This window comes from Miniopterus schreibersii (genome assembly GCF_964146895.1).
Source record: "Miniopterus schreibersii genome assembly, chromosome: 2".
Classification (NCBI taxonomy): Eukaryota; Metazoa; Chordata; class Mammalia; order Chiroptera; family Miniopteridae; genus Miniopterus; species Miniopterus schreibersii.
This window is the reverse complement of record NC_138102.1, coordinates 167862352-167883635: the sequence shown is the minus strand read 5'-3', so window position 1 is coordinate 167883635 and position 21284 is coordinate 167862352. Positions and strand designations below refer to the sequence as shown.

Here is a 21284-nt window from a genome sequence, read left to right as displayed (position 1 = left end):
AAGGTCAGGTCTAGGAAATAACTCGGACTTTTGAGGCGTTTCTTTTACTGGTCTGACAGCTAGGAGCCATCAGTCTGAATCCTTTCTGTGGAATAGTTTGAGACACAGTTATGAGGCAGAGGTTCAAGAGCCTTGGTTTCAACAGATGAAAGCGAGTAGAATTTTGGAGTCTACCTATGGTTTGAGAAGGGAGTAGGCGACAATTTCAAACGCTTAGAAGAGACAAGAAATTAGAGGGCGTTAAGCTGCAGGGCACATTCCTATACAAGGCCCTTTTAGGAAAGTACGGGAGCTGTTTTAGTTCCAAGCTTTTGTTGCTGCAAATCACTTTCTCCGTTCTTAAAAACTAAAGGGTGGGACTGGTCCTCTTAGCCAATCAGCATCTACCTCATTTGCATAAGCCCGTATAAAACATTTGCAAACTCTAGAAATGAACGATATGAATAAGTTCCGTAGAATACTCTTTCTCCTTGTGAAAGTTACAGTGTCTCGTTGCTTATACGGCAATAGAAATCAAAAAAGCCCACTCTGAGCTCACCCTCACCAATATTGGAGTTCATGGATATTCCGCGTTCTCCCCGGGCCACTTCCTGTAGTGCTTACAGCTCTTTTTGAATTTGTCTAGTAGGTCTTCCGGTTTTTACCGGAAGGCCCTCCCTATTACACGAGTTATTCCTAACAATAGAGTAACTTCAGTGGCAAGCAGATGTGTTTAAATGTTGCAGATTCACCGAGGCACTTCCAACTTTTGAGGGTTTGCAGTGGGGTGGTGGGAATGACGCTCGAGGAACTTCCGGTTACGGCCGATGCCGTTTCCCCCCGCCCCCGGCAGCCTGGAGACCAGGTTTCGGAGCCGGCCCTTTCTTCCTGAGCATTTCCTTGGTTTCTGCCCTACGTGCAATCTCCGTGGCACTATGGCGTCCGCCTCGGCCCAGCCTGCGGCCTTGAGTGCCGAACAGGCCAAGGGTGAGGAGCATAGTGTCCTAGTCACCGGGTGGGCTGCCTGCAGGAGGAGGGTGCAGGCGGAGGATAACAGCGAGCGAGAGATGTGCTTGCTTCGCCGGGGAGCGGGGTACCATCTTTCTCCCTCTAAGAGGAGTACCCTAGAGCGAGGGATTCGGCGCCGTGTTTATCGGGTTACTACGGCTTCAGTCCACTAATTTCCTGTCCTCTTCCCTGCACTGTCGGCTGGGCCTGCTGGCCATGCTCCGATGTCTACCCCGGGATGCCACCCTGGGTTGCATCTGCCACACAGTGGTCCTGGCCGAGGTGATCCAGGCGTTCTCCGCCCCTGAGAACGCCGTACGCATGGACGAGGCTCGGGACAACGCGTGCAACGACATGGGCAAGATGCTGCAGTTCGTGCTGCCCGTGGCCACACAGATTCAGCAGGAGGTTATCAAAGCTTATGGCTTCAGCTGCGACGGGGAAGGTGGGTCGGGAGGGGTCGGGGGTGGAGTGGGTCTGGGAGAGAGGGCGCTGGATCCTTTGGCTTCCCTGAGCTGTCATCTCCTTTTCTTGCCACAGGGAGGCAGCCACAATCTTACTAATAGTATTGGCACTGTGAGCCTAGGGGTCTTGTCTGAACTGTGCCAAGTAAAGTCCTAAGTGTATTTTGTAGTTACCATTAATTATACTATTCCATTTTTAAGATGAGGAAACAGACTCTTGTATTAAACTAAGTGCTGGAGTCAGCAGAGCTGAACCTGGACCCTGTTCTGAAAGCTTTTAGTGAGATGTGTGCATGACAAGTGGGCTTCTACAGCCCCTCCAAGGTGTTTCAGCTAATCTCTGAGGGTTACAAGTTCAGTTTATTTAATGAGATCATGGTGTTCCCCAAGGGTGTTTACTGATTTAGGCCAGTTAGCCCGTGGTCCTCCTGTGCTGTGGTTATAGACGTGGGATCTTTCCTGGGTGTTCATACTTTGGATTAAATTGCTAAAATTGTTCACCTGATACTGAGAAGCACAGTGCTTTGGGATATTTCCATTCACTATATCCCATGTAGTTGTCCCTGTTGTAGACCAGGAAGTGGTTGATCCAAACCCCACAGGGCAGAGGCCTTGCATGTGCCTTGTTTTGCAGACAGCTACCTGGCCAGAGGGGAAGCAGCCAGTGACTCATGCTCAAGCTGCCCCCTCTCCTTATCTTGAGCATCTCCATTCCATGGGGATGTGGGTTGACGCTTAGATCCCCCTTGCAGGTGTCCTTAAGTTTGCCCGCTTGGTCAAGTCGTACGAAGCCCAGGATCCCGAGATTGCCAGCCTGTCAGGCAAGCTGAAGGCACTGTTCCTGCCACCCATGACACTGCCACCCCATGGGCCTGCTTCAGGTGGCAGCGTAGCTGCCTCCTGAGAGTTGGCCTCCCCTGTGATACTGCCTGGGAAGGGAAGATCTTGATGTCCCAGAGGTTAATAAATATGCCTGTGATTTAGCCTCAGCGTTAATCTTTTGTGACCTGACAACCCCACCTTCTGCCCCCAGGTTCCCTCTGCCATTTCATTTCAGCAGCTGATATCCCTGTCCAAATCTTTCCTATGCTCTTGCTGGGCCCAACCCTGCTCCGAGGCAGGGTTGGAGGGCCGGCCGGTCCCTCAACACCCTGGGTGGGTGGGCCTGCACTGGCAGCACCTGTGCTGAGGAGTGGGACTTCCCGGCTTTTCCTGAGGCCCCTAGGTGGCTGTGGACCAAGAGGCTCCCCCATTGGTTGGTGTTCAGTAGGCCAGGGTTATTTCCTGGTCCTTGCCCGGCCCTCCCTCCTGCTGCCATGTCAGCTTGAGCTCCAGGTGGAGCTTCAGGTGGCTCCTCCCCTCCCAATGGAAGGAGGCCCTGGACTCTCGACCTGAACAGAGGAGGCTGGAGGGAAAGGCAGGCTGCTGTGGGCGGCCTGAGGCCAGCCCCACCTCACCTGTCCCTTTTCTGGGCACCATTAGTCCAGGGGCTTGTTCCTGCAGTACCATTGGCCTGGTGGACAGCATCGAGGAAGAAGTGGCTGAGTTCAGAGCATTCTTCTCCACCAGGTTTGGGCCACTACACAGCTGCGCTTTGAGCTCAGCCCCACCTCTTGTGGCCCTCTGCCTGTGACTCTCCCTTCCCTCTGGGGAGATGCTGTCCCGTGGGTAAGTCCCCTGCTCCACCTGGGTGCTACAGTCTCCTGTTGGTTTGGAGGGAGGGGCAAGGTTCATGCTCACTCCTGACACATGACAGACTACACTGCTCCCTACCCTGGGTCTGCATCCTGTCCCTACGCTCAAGTTTCGAGGAACTCCAGGCTCATTCATGCTCCTGTATGAGGGGAGGGGAACTCTCCCCTCCTCTGGCACTTTCCCCTGACAGATGTATATTTATTCTCACCATTGTATTTTTCTCTCCATCCTCTGGTCCCCTGCTTCTGCTGTCTGCTTAGGTAAGACCTGTCCCTCTGGGTAGCCCACATCACCTGAAACATACTGTGTCTGAAAGGCAAACCTGAGAAAGCTTGCCTTAGTTCCACTTTCTTTCAGTTCCCCTTCAGTTCCCCTGCCCTGCATCATTCATACAACAGATACATGGTGAGGTACCTTTTAAGGTTCTGGCAGTACTGTAGTGGACAGGATGGACATGTCCCTGCTCTCAAGGAGCTTCATTTCAGTGGGAGGCGACAGACTACACAAAGAACCCAATAAACAGGATAATTTAAGATTCTTAGAAGTGAAAAAAACAAACAGTTTCATGTGCTAGTAGGTGACTGGGGCTGCCGATGGCATCACTAGGTGGAGGGGTCAGGGAGGGTGAACTGAGACCTGGACGATGAAGAAGAGCCAGCTGAGCACCCCTGGACAGAGGGAATGGTGAGTGAGAGGCCTTGCTGTGGGAGCAATGACACAAGGACAGTGTGCCTGAAGCAGGGTAAGCTGATAGAGAGGAAGGCAGGGCCCTGGCTTTGGATCTTATAGTGAAAGCCTGCTTGGAGTGCTGGTGAGTTGGTGGGTTGGTCGCCTCCTTCTTTTCCATTTGTGCTGCCTTTCCCAGTGCACACCTTGTCGCTGTCAGCCCTGCTGACAGGATTCTTATCCAGTCTTCTGGTCCCTGCTCCCTTCCATACTCCTGCCATGATCATTTTCCAAACCAGGTGGTTGGTAAGGCCTCTTGTGGTGCAGAATCCTACCCTGGTTCCTCAGCCTGGCCTTGTAAGACCCTCTGCCACAGGTCCCATCCTCTCAGAGCAGCTTTGCATCAGCCACCCTGCTCTGCTCACACCCAGCCCTGCTCAAGTGGATCTTGTGCCTGCCACCTTGGTGCAGTTCTCTAGCGTCCCCTGTGGGCCATGCCAGCCCCCTCCCCCTCCAATTGAAGTCTGCTCTAGCAGTGTGGTCAGTGTGCGGGGAAGGATAACAGGCTCTGGTGTCAAATAGCCTTGGTCTGCCCACCTTCTCACTCATGAGCTTGTGGCCTTGGGCAAATTACTTAATGTCTCTGAGCCTTAGTTTTTGTTTCTAAAATTGGGCTAAGACCTACTAAATAGGGTTGGCACGTAGATTAATTTGTAATGTAAAAGCTGTTGGCGCTAAAACCCTACTATATATCAGCTTTTTGTATCAGTGTTTGGGAAGTATTGTTAAGCCCATTAGCAGGTGTGGATGCTGAGGCATGGGGAAGCTCAGTGACTTTCTAGAGATTATTTTGCCTTGTTTGCTCTTCTAGGCTGCCTGTCTTTCTGCCTCACCACTGATATCTATCTCTACCTTTATCTCCCCACTTCCCAAGTGAATAATTTTCTCTTCGGAACTATTAGGCACTTATTTTTGTAACTTTCAGCCTCTTTGAGCCTGTTTTCCTTCCTTAAAAAAGTGGGGAAAGGCTGGCGTGGCTCAGCGGTTGAAGATAGACCTATATGATCCCTGAGATGGCAGTTCAATTCTCCGTCAGGGTACATGCCCGGGTTGCGGGCTCGATCCCCAATCGGGGGCGTGCAGGAGACAGCCGATCAATGACTCTCTCATCATTGATGTTTCTAGTTCTCTCTCTTCCTCCCTATGAAATTAATAAAGATTATATTAATAACGTGCCCTGACCTGGAATCGAACTCCAATTGCCTGGATCCCAGGTCGACGCTCAACCTCTGAGCCATGCCCAGCCAGGCTAAAGATATGTTTTTTAAAAAAACTGGGGAAAATAATCCCCACATCACAGGGATGTGTGAGGCCCAGATGGGATTGTGTGTGTGCAAGCACTCTGCAGACACCAGAGCGCTTGTGTCAAGGTAAGGAAGGTGGTTGTTATTTACTTCCCTGTTAAAGGGACAGCAGAGACTGTATGTTTTACCTTAGTATCTGTCTTCTGGCTTGACACCCTTCAGAAAAATTCCTGCTTCTTCCATGGGTCAGGAGTTCTGGGTGCCTAACTAGTTTCTTCCCACCAAGCCCCAGAAGGAGAGTGGCCTGGGGCTGGGGTGCAATGGGTGTTCAGCACTGAACATGGACCTGCATGTTTGCGTGGGGTCAGGATGGTGTGTCCATGTGGATATCTGTACCAGACCAGGTATGTGTGTAGATGGACATGGGTGATGAGGTGCATGTAGTGGGACTGTGTGCATAGGTGGATGATTGTGTGTGTGTGTGTGTGTGTGTGTGTGTGCGCGCGCATGCCTGTATATGACAAGGGGGTGGAGGTATATGTGTAGGACCAGGAGCTGGACTTGTGATGATATATGTGCATGGGTATTGATGAGCTTGCTTATTGGACACGCACTCTATGTGAGGCATTGTGCTAAGCTTTGAACATTTGGAAGTGAGCAAGACTGGTAGTGGAGCCCCTGTGGTGGAGGGGACCTTGCAGCTGCTCATCCTGCCCTTGCTGTGGGAGGGAGTTCATAGACATTCCACGCGCTGTCCAAGACTGAAGGGAGCCCCGGCCAGGTAGCTCAGCTGGGTGGAGCGTCATCCCCATATGCCAAGATTGTGGGTTTGCTTTCCAGTTAGGGCATATACAAGAAGCAACCAATGAAGCATAAATAAGTAGTATAACAAATCAGTGTTTTTCTCTCATTCTCTCTCAAAAAATCAATTAAAATTTTTAAAAAGACTTTAGGAGTAGTCAGTGTTAGACCTCACAATAAACAGACCAAGCAAGTTCCCCAGGGTACCAGAAAGAGGTGGGAAAAAACCCCTTTTAGGAGGCAGGTGGGGGATTGATGTTTGATGTTTCAAAAAATGATATAGTAGTCATCACAGAAAAAACAGACTTGTTGGGCTCTAACACTTTATTTTTTCCTTATTTTTCATTGCGGTTGGCACATGTAACGTGCATGAATGTTAAGCGTACAGCCTGATGAACATTAGCACACACCCATGTATACACCACCCAGATCAAGATGTAGAGCGTTACCAGCAGCCCAGAGCTTCCCTGGAAATTGCTACGTCCCAGTCAGTTTATTTTTATAAAAGTAATACATGCCCATGCTACAACTTTCCAAACGCTATAAGGGAGAAGTCAATGTCCCTCCCAGCCTCCTCCAGCCACCCAGTCTCCCTCCCTAGGGGAAGCCACCAGTATGAGTGTCTTGTATAGTCTTTGTTTGGCTTCTTTCCTCTCACTTTGACTGGGAGATGTTTATGTCTGTATTTGGAATTACACACAGAGAGCATCATAAGCTTTTAGTGTTTAGGGTCTCTCAAGGTCAACCAGCCCTGACAATATCAGCCATATCGGGGACCTTGACCCCAGCCCCCAGGAGACAGTCTCCTGGTCAAAGTTCTGAGTTCTGGCTGATTCAGACCAGACCCACTTGGCAAGAAGCTATGGCTCAGGCAGAGGGTGGTTGGATCCAAGGGGCCTGGCAACTCTGCCCCCACCTGATTCCCAGACTCCACCCCGGCCCTCATTCCGTTACCTGGCTCCAACTACATGGTTAGGGCAGGGCGGGGGCGAAGGTGTGGGGACAAGAAGTACAAAAGGCGCAAGTTTGACAGGGTGCACAGAGATCATTCTGTCCATCCCTCTGCCCCAGTGGTGCCTGTCCAGCTGTGTATACCAGAAGGCGAGGGCACCCCTCCCTTTGTAAGCATCTGCAGGTCTTGGCTGTTAGAGACTCTCCTCCTCTCGCTGCAGCCCCAATGGAAGAAGAGGCTCCCACCCTCTGTTCTTTGAAGCCCAGAGGGCTGGCATATGGTAGCTAAAGTCACGGGCTTTAGAATCACTAGCTAAAATTGCTGGGTTTCGCCCAGCCAAGCGTGGCTCAGCGGTTGAGCGTCAACCTAGGATCCAGGGAATCGGGGTTTGATTCCCGGTCAGGGCACATGCCTGGGTTGCGAGCTCGATCCCCAGTTGGGGGGCATGCAAGAGGCAGCCGATGGATGACTCTCTCATCATTGATGTTTCTATCTCTCTCTCCCTCTCCTTTCTTCTCTCTGAAATCAATAAAGATATATTAAAATAAAATAAAATAAAATTGCTGGGTTTCATTTTAGCACTGCCACTTACTGATTGGATGACCTCAGGCAAGTTCCCTCAGGTTCCCTGAGCCTCAGGTCCCTTGTCTGTAAAATGGGCATAAATGTAGTACCAGCTTCATAGGGAAATTGTGAGGAGTGAATCAGATGAGGCTAGTGAAGGGCGTTATAGCACAATGCCTGGCATGCAGTACAATCCCATTAAATGGTGGTGATCCCGTGACCATTATTATTAGCTTGGACCAGGGAAGGCTGTGTGGAAGCAGCTGTGGAGGAGGAAGAGATGGCGTGTGACTGTGTGGGTTCACATGTATGAAGCGTGATCTTCACTTGGAGGGAGCAACGCGCACATGTGTCCTTATTTGTGGAATGCCATGCTCCTCAGGCTTTTGATGGCAGACATGTGGGAAGTGGGCCCTATCCCCACCCCCACTGCCACTGTCTCTGCTTCTCTTCCCTCTGCTCTAAAATGAGAAGTACAGTGAGTTCCCCCAAGGGGGCCTCGCCCCTTCCTGTCCCCGCCCTGTCGGCAGCCCTAGGCCATTGGAGTGGCAGCCCCAGAACCAGGACTGCAGGGGTGGTGAGGAGGCCTGGGCGCTGAGGGCTGAGTTCGAGGCTTAGCCCTAGCGGTCTCCGCTTGCCTGGACTCCCCGGCACCACCTTGTTCCCTGCACCCCCTTCCTCTTGGGGAGACCCCAGGATGGTGAGGTAAGGGCCTGGGACCCACGGTAGGCAGGAGGCATGGGTACCCTGGAGCCCATGCGACCTCTCCTCACCGCCCTCCTGGGCCTCCCAGGTGGTTTCACCGAGATCTCAGTGGGCTGGATGCAGAGACCCTGCTCAAGGGCCGAGGTGTCCATGGGAGTTTCCTGGCTCGGCCCAGTCGCAAGAACCAGGGCGACTTCTCCCTCTCAGTCAGGTAGGTGGCCCTCAACTCCACCCAGGACCAGTATTTTGGCAGTTCATTCCTGGTTCCCTCCTGGGAGTGCCAGCTCCCCAGCCCCCAGCCCCAGCCTGTCTCCTGTCCCTGCCTGTGTCTACCGCATCCTGTGTATATCCCATACTCAGGACTTCAGCCCACCCCCACCCGCCCCCACCTCTACTCCTGCACCCACTGGCTTCACTGCCTGGTGTCCTGCAGGGTAGGGGATCAGGTGACCCATATTCGGATCCAGAACTCAGGGGATTTCTACGACCTGTATGGCGGGGAGAAGTTTGCGACACTGACAGAGCTAGTGGAGTACTACACGCAGCAGCACGGGGTACTTCAGGACCGCGATGGCACCATCATCCACCTCAAGTACCCTCTCAACTGCTCTGACCCTACCAGTGAGAGGTGAGGGGCTTCTCTTGCACCCTAATCGTCAGTGTCTTCCCCAACCCACCTCCTTCTCAGGGCTCTGTGACCCTTTTTCTTCCATGTGACCCTGGGGCTGTGTCTCGGGACTAACCTCCCACCCCTTTCCATCTACCCCTGAGGACGCAAGAGGTCACCTTGCCCTTCTTCAGGGTCCCTGTCAGCTGGCAACCCAGGCCTCACTGGTGACAGAGAGACCTCTCCTTGTGGCCAGCTTTGTTGTTAGAAAGCTCTTCTTCCTTCTATGGAACCGAATCTGACTTCCTGTAACTATTCCTTCCTCCAGGACAGGTTAATACAGTGAGAGGTGGATACTGAGAAGGAACACAGGGACTAATGTCCATGAGGACACTTAATGCCTTACCTCAGCAGACCAGAGGGAATGGGTCTGCCTTTTGGGGCTCGGCTGGGCATCATTATATGATGTGGTCTCACGTGCAAGGGCCTAGTACCTGGGCACAGGGTAATACTCAAGTCATTTCCCTTCTATCACTTTGGCTCCAAAGATATGGCCCCAGAGCCAGGCTGGCTTTAGGGTAGTGGTCTCCCTAAAGTCTGAGTGGGAGATGGCTCATTTTAGCAGCTACATCTCAATGACAGCTCCTGTTAAGGAAAGGGCAGCTGAAAAATTCTAGGGTTTTCCCCCCCTACACTCCTGGGGCCAAGCCAACTTGCCCTTGTACTGTATTAGTATATTGATTGTTGACATGATTCTGAACCTTGATTCTGCCCATTTTCAGTGTTTCTGAGTTGCATGCCTCCCAACTTGCATAAATATTTTTGTTCAAGTCACTGATTAAAACTTAGAAGTGGATAAGGTGAGGTGAAGTCCCCACATCCCACCACTGGAGACCTCTCTCCAGTCAACATGAAGCCACTGATCCACTTCCTTTGAAGCCACGTCTTCTAAGAGTGGAGCCTCAACACTGATGACCATGCTCATTGCTGCCCTCCTTTGTATTTTCTCACCCTTTTTCTATGTCCCATCTGCAACATGTGTGGGGGTTTGTCACCCAGACCCTCTGAACTCATGTCCTCTTTCTGCCCTTGCCCACAGCCAGGCTCTGCCTTGCCAGAGGAGAATGGTTACCAGACCACAGAGAAGCAGTAGGTTGAGTACTGAGCTGGGAAAGGGAAGGAGGAGCTGCGAAGACCCTCCTAGGGCGGAGGCTGAGGCCTGGGTTCACATCACTTGGGAGAAACAAGAGAACAGTAGAGCTGGGCCTGGGGGTGGTCAAGACCAGGGAAGCTGACTCTAAGAGGCCCTTTTGGTTACCCACACCTGGACACTCTGGGCTCACCCCTGACCCTGGAAGTGTGTGTGGGAGGCTCTTTCTCTAGACCTCTGTCTGTGTCCCTGCCTTGACTGCTGCCCTTCCCCCTCCACAAGAATTTGCATTTGTCCCCTTGGTGGCTAGCTCTGTGCCTGTGGTCAGCCTGACATTTGCATGGAAACTTCCTCATCCTCAGGCCTGGAGGAAGAGGGTTAGACCCCCTCCTCATTGTCCTGGGGCCCTGGTCTGTCCCTGAGTAGTGGGATGAGGTGGCCCAGTGTGTTCCTGGACAGGCCAGAGAACTCTGAAGTTCTCTGAGCTGTGGTCTTCTCTGGGCTGGAGTGAGATGCCCTCTTTCCCCCATCCTTGCGGTTGGAAAATGCCCCCCCTCCTGAGGTCCCTGGGCTGAGGAAACCTCACAACCTCACTTCTCACTCTCTCCCCAGAAGGAGTTTTGTGTTTTTTCCATCACGTGGTTTCCTGTGGGGCTGGGCATTGTGGGGCTAGTTTCCTCCTGGGAAGGGGGTGTGCTTCGGGGAAAGGTTCTAGTTCTGCTTTCTGCCCCTTTGAGCCCCTCTGAGCCCCTCTGAACCCCAGCCTCCTCTTCAGTGGCATCATCCTGGGCACCCCAGAGCCCCCTAAACCACTCTCCCCAGCTGGTTGTCTGTCTTCCTGCCTCTGGGGGAGTTCACTTCTTCATGCCTCCCTGGTGACTTCCGTCTCTCCCATCTCCATGGCTCTCTGTGGTTTGACCTTTGTCTGTATTCCTCTTGGTCTCTGTCCTCTTTCCCCAGCCTACCCCTGTCTTTCATAGAGACCCTTCCTGGGTTTCTTCCCTCCAAATATTCTGGATATGGCCTGCCTTTCTGCCTTTGTCTTAAACTTCCAGAGGTGGACCTGGTTAGCACTCCTGAGGCTTGCCTCTTATCAGTAAGGGCCTTGGGCCAGTGTGCAATTGCCAGCCTGTTTCCTCATCTGTAAAATGGGGATGGTACCTACCTCTTTGTGCTTTGTAATGGACCTAAATATGGTGGTGGGCTTCAAAGCACCTAGCCTAGTGCCTGACGCATCACAAGTAATCAGTTTCCTTGTCCCTCTCTGTGAGCCTCTCTGCTCAGTGACTGCCCCTCAGCCCAGGACTCACCTCCCCTGATGCTGCCTTTTCTAGGTGGTACCATGGCCACATGTCTGGGGGGCAGGCAGAGACACTGCTGCAAGCCAAGGGTGAGCCCTGGACATTTCTTGTGCGTGAGAGTCTCAGCCAGCCTGGGGATTTTGTGCTGTCAGTGCTCAACGACCAGCTCAAAGCTGGCCCAGGCTCTCCACTCAAAGTCACCCATATCAAGGTCATGTGTGAGGTAAGGCTGCCGCAAAGTAGGGGGGGCATCTTGCTGGGGCTCCCATCTACACACAGTGTGGGCCGTGGGGAGGGTCAGCCAGACTTCCAGCCAAGGTTGGGGTCTGAGGGAGGGAGACTTGGGCCCTGCGGGGTGGCCTCACTTGATATCCCTCAGGGTGGACGCTACACGGTGGGTGGTTCAGAGACCTTTGACAGCCTCACGGACCTGGTGGAGCATTTCAAGAAGACAGGGATTGAGGAGGCCTCAGGCGCCTTCGTCTACCTGCGGCAGGTGAGGGGTGGGCCTGCCTGCCTCCTTCCTCCCCTGAGCAGTCCCTCGCCTCGGGAGCCTCTGAGACCTGGAAGTCACTGGCTTCTCACCCTCACCCACCCCAGCCATACTACGCCACGCGGGTGAATGCGGCCGACATTGAGAACCGGGTCTTGGAACTGAACAAGAAGCAGGAGACGGAGAACACAGCCAAGGCCGGCTTCTGGGAGGAGTTTGAGGTGCGTGACGGGGATCATCAGGGCAACCCCACTCCCTCTCTCTCTCCACCCCTGATATGGACCTGCCCCGTGTTATCTCCCCCCATGGACGCCCCTCTTGGGGGCTGGTGCTCCATTGCCCCCTCTTGCCCCTCAGAGTCTGCAGAAGCAGGAGGTGAAGAACCTGCACCAGCGGCTGGAAGGGCAGCGGCCAGAAAACAAGAGCAAGAACCGTTACAAGAACATTCTCCCATGTGAGCACCCGCCCACACCTCCATCCGCCCAGGAGATTCTCCTTCCCTCAGCCTCCTCCCCCATCTCATGGGTCTCTAGCCCCATCTCAGGGAGGATCGACCTCCCACCCACGCAATAGAATCGCCTCTCCTTCAAAAAGCCTCTAATCCTCCCAGCAGAGCCTCCCACACCCACCACCCTCACCGCTTTCCTTCCTCTGAAACCTCCACCCGCACTCATGCAGATCCCCTGCGGCCCGCAGTACTCCGAGAGCCTCATGGCCTCTCAGACAAGAATTGCCTTTGAGCTTAGGAAGGGTCCGCCCCAGGGGCTGGTGAGTTCTTGCTGACCCAGGCCCTTCTTGCTTCCTCCCTGATCGCTCTCAGTTGACCACAGCCGAGTGATCCTGCAGGGACGTGACAGTAACATCCCTGGATCTGACTACATCAACGCCAACTACATCAAGGTCGGTGTTACCCAGGAGGAGAGGCTGGGCCTGGGGATGCCCCATCTCAGGGGTACCAGGTCCAGAGATGCATGGGCAAAGACAAAGCTGATGACTCTTGTGGGTGAGGGTGGTGGGGGAGAAAGGCACGTCCCAGGCCAAGAGGCTCACAGTCCTGCTGTGTGTCTCTCTGCACTTGCATCCAGAACCAGCTGCTAGGCCCTGACGAGAACTCTAAGACCTACATCGCCAGCCAGGGCTGCTTGGATGCCACGGTCAATGACTTCTGGCAGATGACATGGCAGGAGAACACCCGTGTCATCGTCATGACCACCCGAGAGGTGGAGAAAGGCCGGGTAGGGCTGAGCCCATCGTCACCCCCTGATCCCCAACCCCCTCCCCAGTACTCAGTGTCCACCACCATTAAACTGAAGAATGGCAGGGCAGAAAGGCACCTCAGGAGGCAAAGGTCCAACCCTTGTTGGGAAACTGAGGCTCAGAGACAAAGTCTTGGGTATACCCTGATTTGCCAGATCCCTGCTTCCAGCCTTGGGCTCTCCTGACCACCAGATGCAGGTTTTAAATGGGCCTTCTCCCTTAAAGTGTCCTGAAGCAAACATTCCGCCTGCCCCTCCCCTACCTGTCCCTGCCCATGCAAGAGCCCCTCTGGTCCCCTCTGCCTCATAAATCTCTCTGGAATCAGCCCCTCCCTCTCACCCAGAGCAGAACCCTCTGTACTGGAGCCAAACTGATCCCGTCCAAATCATGAACTGCTTCTCGTTGCTTTCTCATGGAAAACCCTTTAGTGACTCCCAGTTGCCTTCAGGATAGTCACAGTCTAAGACTTAGCACTCAGAGCCTGATGGCTTCTCTGCAACATCCACCACCTCCAATGGGCCAGGCTCTTTCAGGTTTCTGAGCCTTTGCATAAGCTCATTTGCTCCTAGGAAGTGACTTCCTCTCTCCACACTATCTCTGCCTGACAGACTCCTCTTTTATGAAGACCCAGTTCAAATGCTCCCTCCCCTGTGAAGCCATCTCTGATTTCCTCCATAACCTAGAGGGAGAATTAGCCTCTCCCTCCACTGTGCTCCATGTCTTCCCTGTCCACCTGTCTCTCTGTAAGTTCCTGGAGGCTCAGGGGTGCAGACTGCACCTTATTTTTATTTATAACTCCTGCCTTGTTTGCACAGCTTTGGGTGCAGTATGTGTATCAGCCACTGTGTACTGAATAACTTGTCAGGTTAGGTGGCTGGTCGGGACTCAGCACTGGATCCTAAGACTCTGAATCTTGGCCAGGTCATCCATTCATTTAAGCAATGTTGACTGGCCAGCACCAGGACTCAGGTGCCCTGCCTCATGCCTGCTTCCGTGCCTCATTCTCCACCTGCACCTTCCCTTCCAGAACAAATGTGTCCCATATTGGCCAGAGGTGGGCACTCAGCGCGTGTATGGACCCTACACTGTAACCAACTGCGGGGAACATGACACAGCCGAGTACAAACTCCGCACCTTACAGGTCTCCCCACTGGACAATGTGAGTGCCCCCCACGCTTGGCCCCCCTAGGGCCCTTCTTGGACCTATTCTCTTGTCTGGTTGGGGGGAGGGGGTGGAGCAATGTATGGGAGCAGGGGGCACTGACTCTCTGTACTCGGCCCAGGGGAACCTGGTGCGGGACATCTGGCACTACCAGTACCTGAGCTGGCCTGACCATGGGGTCCCAAGCGAGCCTGGGGGCGTCCTCAGCTTCCTAGACCAGATCAACCAGCGGCAGGAAAGCCTGCCTCATGCGGGGCCCATCATCGTGCATTGCAGGTGAGAATAATAATGAAGACCTTAGTAGTGATCATAAAAATAGTAGCTGGCAAGTAAATATGGCTAAGTGCCATGCACTATTGTAAGCAATTGACATACTAACTTTTTTACTGCCTCCCCTTCCCCCCCAGCCTTTTCTGGGTTCCCTGATGGCTCCAGATCCATCAGGAATCAACCCCACTGGAACCAACCCCACTGTCTGATCCTCTGCCTGGGGGTGGCTTTCTCAAAGACCTTCCTGGGTGTACCATCTTGCCCAACCCTGCCAAAGACAGATGAAGAAACAGGCCAGCCCCTTGTCAGGTCACTAGATGGTCTGGGGAGAGTCTAGACTGGCCCTCACAACAGCCTTAGGTCCTGGTCACCGTTTTCTTGCACTGGCGCATGCACCCCGTTTCTTCTTGGCCTCCACGTGGGGTCAGTGTGGCTCCCCATCCCTTCTTTCTCCATCTGTAGTTCTGTGAGTGGGAGGCTTCTTCATTGACGCTCTCAGTCTCAGTCTCCACTTCCCAGCCAGTGCCCCCAGCCTGGCTTCAGTGTAGGGACTGGCGATGTCTTCAGGAGGGGCACATAGCTCCAGTGGAGACCCACATGTTCACAATTAGGAGACCCCATTCCTGTAGGAGGTGGGGGTTCAGCAAGAAGGAGCAGGTTTCCCCTAGGCCTGAGGGGCAGAGTTCCACAGACAGGCTGACCCAGCGGGCCTGGCCTGGGCAGATGGGGTGCAGTGGGCACAGGGTCTGGGACAGAGGCAGTTGGTTTAAATTCCAGCTTCTCCACTCACTGGCTGGGTGACCTTGGACAAATTACATGACTTCTTTGACCCTTAGATTCCTCAACTGTAAAATCAGGATCTCACAGGGCTGTGGTGAGATCCTATCATGGTATCTGGAATAGAATAAACCCTCAAGAAATGAGAGCTGTCAGGGAACGAGAGAATAGAAACTTGCTCTGTGCTATTCTTTTCCTTCTTCCTCCATGTGAGCCGGGCGGTGAAGGCCTTGACTTTCTTCTACTCACCAGCAACTGCTTTTCCTGGGGCAGCGCTGGGTGCCTCGACCTGGAGGTGCCCCCCACCCCATGCTCTGCTTCCAGGGGCTGCTCTGCATCCAGGGGCAGGCCCACCACCAGGAATGACCCTGCTGCTGCCCACCCCCACACTGGCACCCAATTCTTGAAATCCCCGTGGCCTTTATTTAGACGTTACAGGAAGGAAGTGGGTGAGGGGGGTTTATTTTTTGACAATCTGGGTTTGAAATTAGCTCGACTCAGGGCACCAGTCTGACAGGTCTAGTGAAGGGGCAGGACTGAGGTCCATGTGGGTCCTGCTGCATGGCTCCTCCTCGTCTCCTGTGCGCCCTGCACCCCACTGTCTGAGGGCTGCCCTTTTCCTGCCATCAGGGTCTGAAGAAAAAGGGAAATGAAGCCCTGAAGAAAGAAGCTCCAAATATAACTTTTGAAGGGAGAAGGGGAAGGCCTTGCTCAGGCCAAGGGATTTGGAGGTCAGGGGAGGTGGGCAAGACAGTGGTGGAAGTGGGGTCCAGGATCTTCAGGGATGGGCAGCAGCCTCCGGCCAGAAATGAGGAGCCGAGGCGAGGCGTGGAGGAAGTGGAAAGAGAGCGACGGCTGGAGCTGGGCTCGGGCCCTTCCTGGGGCGGTGTGGACTGGCCTCTGATGGTCCCCTCTCCCCAGCGCGGGTATCGGCCGCACGGGCACCATCATTGTCATCGACATGCTCATGGAGAGCATCACCACCAAAGGTGAGGGCTGCCTGTGCGGGATGCAGGTGGGAGGGTGGGCGGCGGCTCCTCCGTGTCCACCTCCACCTGGGTCTGAGGCCCAACTGCCATCCCTGCTCAGGGCTGGACTGCGACATTGACATCCAGAAGACGATCCAGATGGTGCGGGCACAACGCTCGGGCATGGTGCAGACGGAGGCGCAGTACAAGTTCATCTACGTGGCCATCGCCCAGTTCATTGAAACCACCAAGAAGAAGCTGGAGGTCATGCAGGTGCGTGCCCAGCAGGGCCCGGTGGGGCTGTGGAGGGCAGTGGGTGTCACCCGGTCCTGCTGAGACCCCCACCCTTCTGCTTACAGTCCCAGAAGGGCCAGGAGTCAGAGTATGGGAACATCTCCTACCCCCCAGCCATGAAGAACACCCATGCCCAGGCCTTTCGCACCTCCTCCAAGTGAGTGACCTCCCGCCCGCCGCCTCCCAGCCCCACCCTTCTCTCCCCTGCTCGACCCTCCCTTTCCGGAGAGCAGAGTGCTGCTGTTGAGGAGACCTGGGCTCAAGTCAGTCTTGGTTCTCATTACCTGTGCTTAGTATTTCCTGAGAGCCGTCTGGGGGCCTGTGCTGGGTATAGAAACTGATGTAGGAGATGGAGGCGCGGCCCCCAAGGAGCGCCTGCTCTAGTGTCGGGACGGAGACCAGGTCTCCTCACTCTCCTGGCCTTGGCTTCCTCACTGGGGACGGTGACTGGCCCGGAGGGGGCTGCTGGTGCACTGCCTCCTGACGGTGCCAACTGCCCGCACTGCCCACGCCCCGCAGACACAAGGAGGATGTGTACGAGAACCTGCACAGTAAGAACAGGAAGGAGGAGAAGGTGAAGAAGCAGCGGTCGGCAGACAAAGACAAGAGCAAGGGCTCCCTCAAGAAGAAGTGAGCTGGGCACCGTCCTCAGGTGACCATGGTACGGCCCCTCCCCCAAGGCCCTCCCCTGGCCTGCCCCAGCGTCCTCTCTGCCCCTCTGCCCAGGGCTCTCCCCTGCCCTGCCCCAGCGTCCCCTCTGCCCCCTCTACCCAGGGCTCTCCCCTGGCCTGCCCCAGCGTCCCCTCTGCCCCTCTGCCCAGGGCTCTCCCCAGCCCTGCCCCAGCGTCCCCTCTGCCCCTCTGCCCAGGGCTCTCCCCTGCCCTGCCCCAGTGTCCTCTGGCTTCGGTGCTTACCCTGAATGGATGGTAGCCTCACTCTGCCCTTCCCAGCCATCCCAGACCTGCCCTTGTCCCCCTCCCCAGGTTCCAGCCATCCCCTTACTCCCTTACTCCCTTCTCTCTGCAGCCTCAGCCCTGATCCCTGTAGAGAAGCCTCCAGGGAACATCCACAGCCTGAACCCAGGAGCCCAACTCCATTGTAATTTAAATGGCCGAATGGCCACTTCCCTTTCCCAGACTCTGTATATAGCACAGCAAGGCTCCAGGCGGGGCAGACCCTTCTACACTTGTAAATAAAGCCCCTAGGATCACTATGTGTGGGTCTCTAACTCTGTGCTGCCTGGCGGGAAGGGCAGGAGGGGGTGGAGGGAGAGGTGGGCTGGGAGTGGTGTGTGAGCAAATAAAAGCTCCACTTTTCTTGCAAAGCTCCACCCTCCCAGTCAGACAGACCTAGTTCCGGGCTCTGTTTAACACTAGGAGTGTGACCATGGGCCAGATTCCTCAGTCTCTTTCCTCTTTCCTCGAAAGTGGAGGGTGAGGGTGGTTGTGAAGAGCCTTGAGATAAGGCATGATGATCACAAGGGCAGGCACTTTATGCTTGCCACATGTCAGGCACTTTATTTTTATTTATTTTTTTCCATAAGAGTTTATTTGAGCCAAATGGACCACATATGACAGGGAGCAAGATCTTAAATGCTCCCTCATGTCAGGCACTGTTTAAAAGACTACACTTATTGCCCAGCCAGCATGGCTCAGTGGTTGAGCATTGACCTAGGATCCAGGAGATCACGGTTCAATTCCGGTGTGTGCAGGAGGCAGCCGATCAATGACTCTCTCTTCACTGATGTTTCTGTCTCTCTCCCTCTCCCTTCCTCTCTGAAGTAAATAAAGACATATTGAAGAAAAAAAAAGACTACACATATTGCCCTAGTTGGTGTGGCTCAGTTGGTTGGGCATCTTCCTGTGTATCAAAAGGTAACCTGTCTGATTCCTGGTCAGAGCACAAACCCAGGTTGTGGGTTCGATCCCTAGTGGGGATGCATACAGGAAGCAGCCGAGCGATGTTTCTCTCTCACATTGATGTTTCTCTCTCCCTCTCCCTTCCTCTCTCTCTAAAAAAATAAAAACATTAAAAAAATCCTACATGTATTAATTCAGTCTGAGTATCTACCATTCTCATTTCACAGTGGGGAAAACTGAGGCACAGATAGATTCAATAACTTGTTCAAAGTCACAGGACTACTGAACAATGAAACTAAGATTTTAATTCAGGCTGTCTGGCCCCAGAACCCCACCCCTGGAGATGCGGCTGAAGTCACCTGAGTGGGACACAACCACATAGTTCTGGCGCTGACTTTTAGGTCCAAGAGCAAAGAAAATACATAAAGGGCAAGAAACACAGGACCTCCCCAGTTTCCCCTCCACCCTCTGGGTCCCTGGTGCTCACTGGAGCTCCTTGTTCCTCCCTTCCACTGAGCTGCTGCCCCCATTATGCTCCTGATTAGTTTTATTTTTGTCCCCTCTTCCTTCCCCAGTGTCCAGAGTGGGCTGCCAGTGATTCCTTCTTTGTATTATGGCTTTATCTTAACTCCTGGGGAGTTAAGCCTGTGAGAATCCCCCCTGCTGGGCAGGCTCATGAGTAAGCACAGTCTCGAAGCAATGTTGGCCGACTGTCATTTGTTCAGCATATACTCTCTGTTTTGAGTGCCCACTGTGTCACAGGCACCAGAGTGGTCTGGGGGTCTGATGATGAACAAGACAGCCCCTGTCCTTGTGGACTTAGGGGGGTGGTAGGGGACACAGACCCAGACAGTCCACAAACATAAAATGAGTACACATAGGTATTAAGAAGGATGCAAACAAAACAAAGGAGGGAAGGAGGGAGGGAAGGAGAGAAAGAGAGACAGGAAGAGGGAGAGAGAGAGAGAGAGAGAGAGAGAGAGAGAGAGAGAGGGAGGGAGGGAGGGAGGGAGGGAGGGAGGGAGGGGAGAGAGATTAGATTAGGCAACACAACAGCTCCCAGGAGCTAATGTTCTCCAGGGCGTGGGGGATGGGGCCCTCACCTGTCGGCTTCAGGGCCCCTCTCCAAGCAACGCCCTTTCTTTCCCAGCTAGAGCTGCACGGAAGAAAGGTAGGCCTCACACCCTCTAACCGCCCTTGGGCTAACTGCTTGTGGGCTGGGCCTTGGACCAGGGCAGTGAAGTGGGTCCAGGAGCAGTTCCGTCAGACTTTGGTCCCTCCCCAGAACAGCACAGTCCATGGTGGCTACTCCCTGAAGGACAGTGGGAAGGGCTGAGTCTGTGAGGGCTGAAGGAGAGCAGCTCAGTACTTTGTCTAGCTTAGTATTGATGCTCTTGGCAGAGGCAGGCACCCCCAACACTAGGCCGAGGACAAGGAGACACCATGCCGGGGCCTGTCTGCCTTCACAGGCAGGGATGGTCAGCACAGGTGGGGCACTGGGCCTGGGCCCAACCCGCCCCTACCAAGCTAACCTATCGCTGACCTCAGGGATCTCTCTGGCCCTCCGTGTCTGGCCATGGGCAGGGTTGAAGGCCTCAGAGGAAGAAGGTAGTTGGGAGCAGGAGTGGCTGAGGGGACAGCCCAAGGAGGAAGGCAAAGGGGCCCAAAGATAGTCCCTCCCTTTCTCCCTCTGGAGACCAATCAGTCTCCCTGGTTTAGGCCTGGGGGCAGAGGTGGCAGGTAGAAGACACCGCTAGAAAAGGGTGGGAGGGCTAGTGGGGTGACGGAACTCAGAGGAGGCGCCTGGGGCTGGTGCTGGGAGGCAAGGGGTTAAGGCAGTGGGGGGGCAGCCTATGGCAAGAGGACACACCTGTACGCAGGGGCGGCGGGCGGGGCCCAGGTAAGGAGCCTGCGCTGCCTGCCGGTGGAGAAGGAAGAAGGAAGAGTGGAGGCCTAGGCGGCGGTTGAATCCTGGGCCTGACTCCCCTTCCTCTCCTCAGCACTCACTCTCTGGGGGTCAGGTGTCCAGGTGACAGGTAAAGGCCATCGAAAGAGCAGTCCTGGGGCTGAGCTGGGGACTGCAGAGGGGTGATGAAGGCTGGTGGATTGGTGTGTGGGGGCAGGGACAGGCTATGTGGATGGTGGGGGAAGGGGCTCAGAGGCAGAGAACAGGTGGGCAGGGGGCTGGGAAGCTCTGCCTGGGCCTCAGTGGGTCAACAATTCAAGGTGGAGCTGGTGGCAGGCTGCAGGGCTCACCCGGAAGTGTCCCCTGGGACACGGGTGGGGGGGGGGAAGGGAGCCAGGGTTCTGCAGCCTCTCCACGGGGGCCTGGGCCTAGGACTGCCTGACCTGGAGGTAGGCAGGCTGGGTGGGGGCCCCCGTCTTACCCAGCAGTGTTTGGGTGCTGGTTGGGAGTCTCTAATACTGCCGGGTAATGATGGAGGCCTCTGTCCCTGTGTCAGCGACATCCTTTACCTGAGGCCCCCAGCAGGCTGCAGCCCCCACTTCTGAACCTCCCCCCACATCCTGGAATCCCCTTCATCTCGAGTGGAGGGTGCTGCAGATAAAGTGGCTCTTGGTTGGCGAGTTGCCCACTGAAGGGACACAATGGTTCCGGGCCCCTCCCCCAACCCGGAGTGATTTGTCATCTGGATCCAGAACCCACAGCCGACCAGGAGCTTGGAATTGGCTCGTGTGCTCTCGAGACCTCACCTGGCCTGCGGCTAGGGTCCCTGTAGCAACTGGCCAGCGCTATACAGCCTGGAGCTGTATGTCTCCGGCTCTGGGCCCATCTTCCAGTACAGTGTTGGATGGTCTAATTGTGAAGCTCCTAACACTGTCTGGTAAAGATGGCCCCCGGGCCGGTTCCCTCGGCAGTGACCTTCAGGGAGCCCTGAAGACCATGGAGGCCTCCTGACCAACCACCTCTGACCTTTACCCCTCTGGATGGGGGTGTAAATCACTAGGAAAAGGGGAACAATGGGGAGGAGACAAAATGGCTGCCTCTA

At 54.6% G+C, this 21284-nt stretch overlaps 2 protein-coding genes across 5 annotated transcripts; both read left to right on the top strand.

The window, feature by feature from the left end:
- The first annotated feature begins 594 nt into the window (after window positions 1-594).
- Window positions 595-2434, top strand: LOC308552128 (protein C10). Its single transcript, XM_081127062.1, has 3 exons — window positions 595-966; window positions 1256-1432; window positions 2204-2434. Exons 1-3 carry the CDS (start codon window positions 807-809, stop codon window positions 2353-2355), a joined length of 489 nt encoding a protein of 162 aa, XP_080983188.1. The 5' UTR covers window positions 595-806; the 3' UTR covers window positions 2356-2434.
- Window positions 2435-2800: 366 nt separating this feature from the next.
- Window positions 2801-18215, top strand: PTPN6 (protein tyrosine phosphatase non-receptor type 6). 4 transcript variants are annotated; one of them, XM_081128438.1, is made up of 16 exons: window positions 2801-3119; window positions 8227-8349; window positions 8572-8766; window positions 11230-11419; window positions 11576-11692; window positions 11797-11910; window positions 12047-12143; window positions 12510-12589; window positions 12775-12924; window positions 13974-14105; window positions 14230-14384; window positions 16077-16144; window positions 16245-16396; window positions 16483-16574; window positions 16937-17069; window positions 17444-17629. In XM_081128438.1, the coding sequence occupies exons 1-15, from the start codon at window positions 3106-3108 to the stop codon at window positions 17049-17051; spliced, it is 1794 nt and encodes a 597-aa protein (XP_080984564.1). In that variant the 5' UTR covers window positions 2801-3105; the 3' UTR covers window positions 17052-17069; window positions 17444-17629. The 4 variants fall into 4 exon arrangements, with proteins under 4 accessions (XP_080984564.1, XP_080984563.1, XP_080984565.1 ...); XM_081128437.1 differs by having other exon boundaries at window positions 2822-3119; window positions 16937-17078; window positions 17444-18215; XM_081128439.1 differs by lacking the exon at window positions 2801-3119 and adding an exon at window positions 7976-8138 and having other exon boundaries at window positions 16937-17078; window positions 17444-18215.
- The last annotated feature ends 3069 nt before the right edge of the window (window positions 18216-21284 follow it).

Coding starts and splice junctions, on each gene's coding strand:
- LOC308552128 (XM_081127062.1), top strand. CDS start 807: ATGCCGTTTCCCCCCGCCCCCGGCAGCCTGGAGACCAGGTTTCGGAGC. Junction 967..1,255: donor GAGTGCCGAACAGGCCAAGG/GTGAGGAGCATA, acceptor TCTGCCACACAG/TGGTCCTGGCCGAGGTGATC. Junction 1,433..2,203: donor CTTCAGCTGCGACGGGGAAG/GTGGGTCGGGAG, acceptor TCCCCCTTGCAG/GTGTCCTTAAGTTTGCCCGC.
- PTPN6 (XM_081128437.1), top strand. Junction 12,144..12,509: donor TTACAAGAACATTCTCCCAT/GTGAGCACCCGC, acceptor GATCGCTCTCAG/TTGACCACAGCCGAGTGATC. Junction 14,385..16,076: donor CCCATCATCGTGCATTGCAG/GTGAGAATAATA, acceptor CCCTCTCCCCAG/CGCGGGTATCGGCCGCACGG.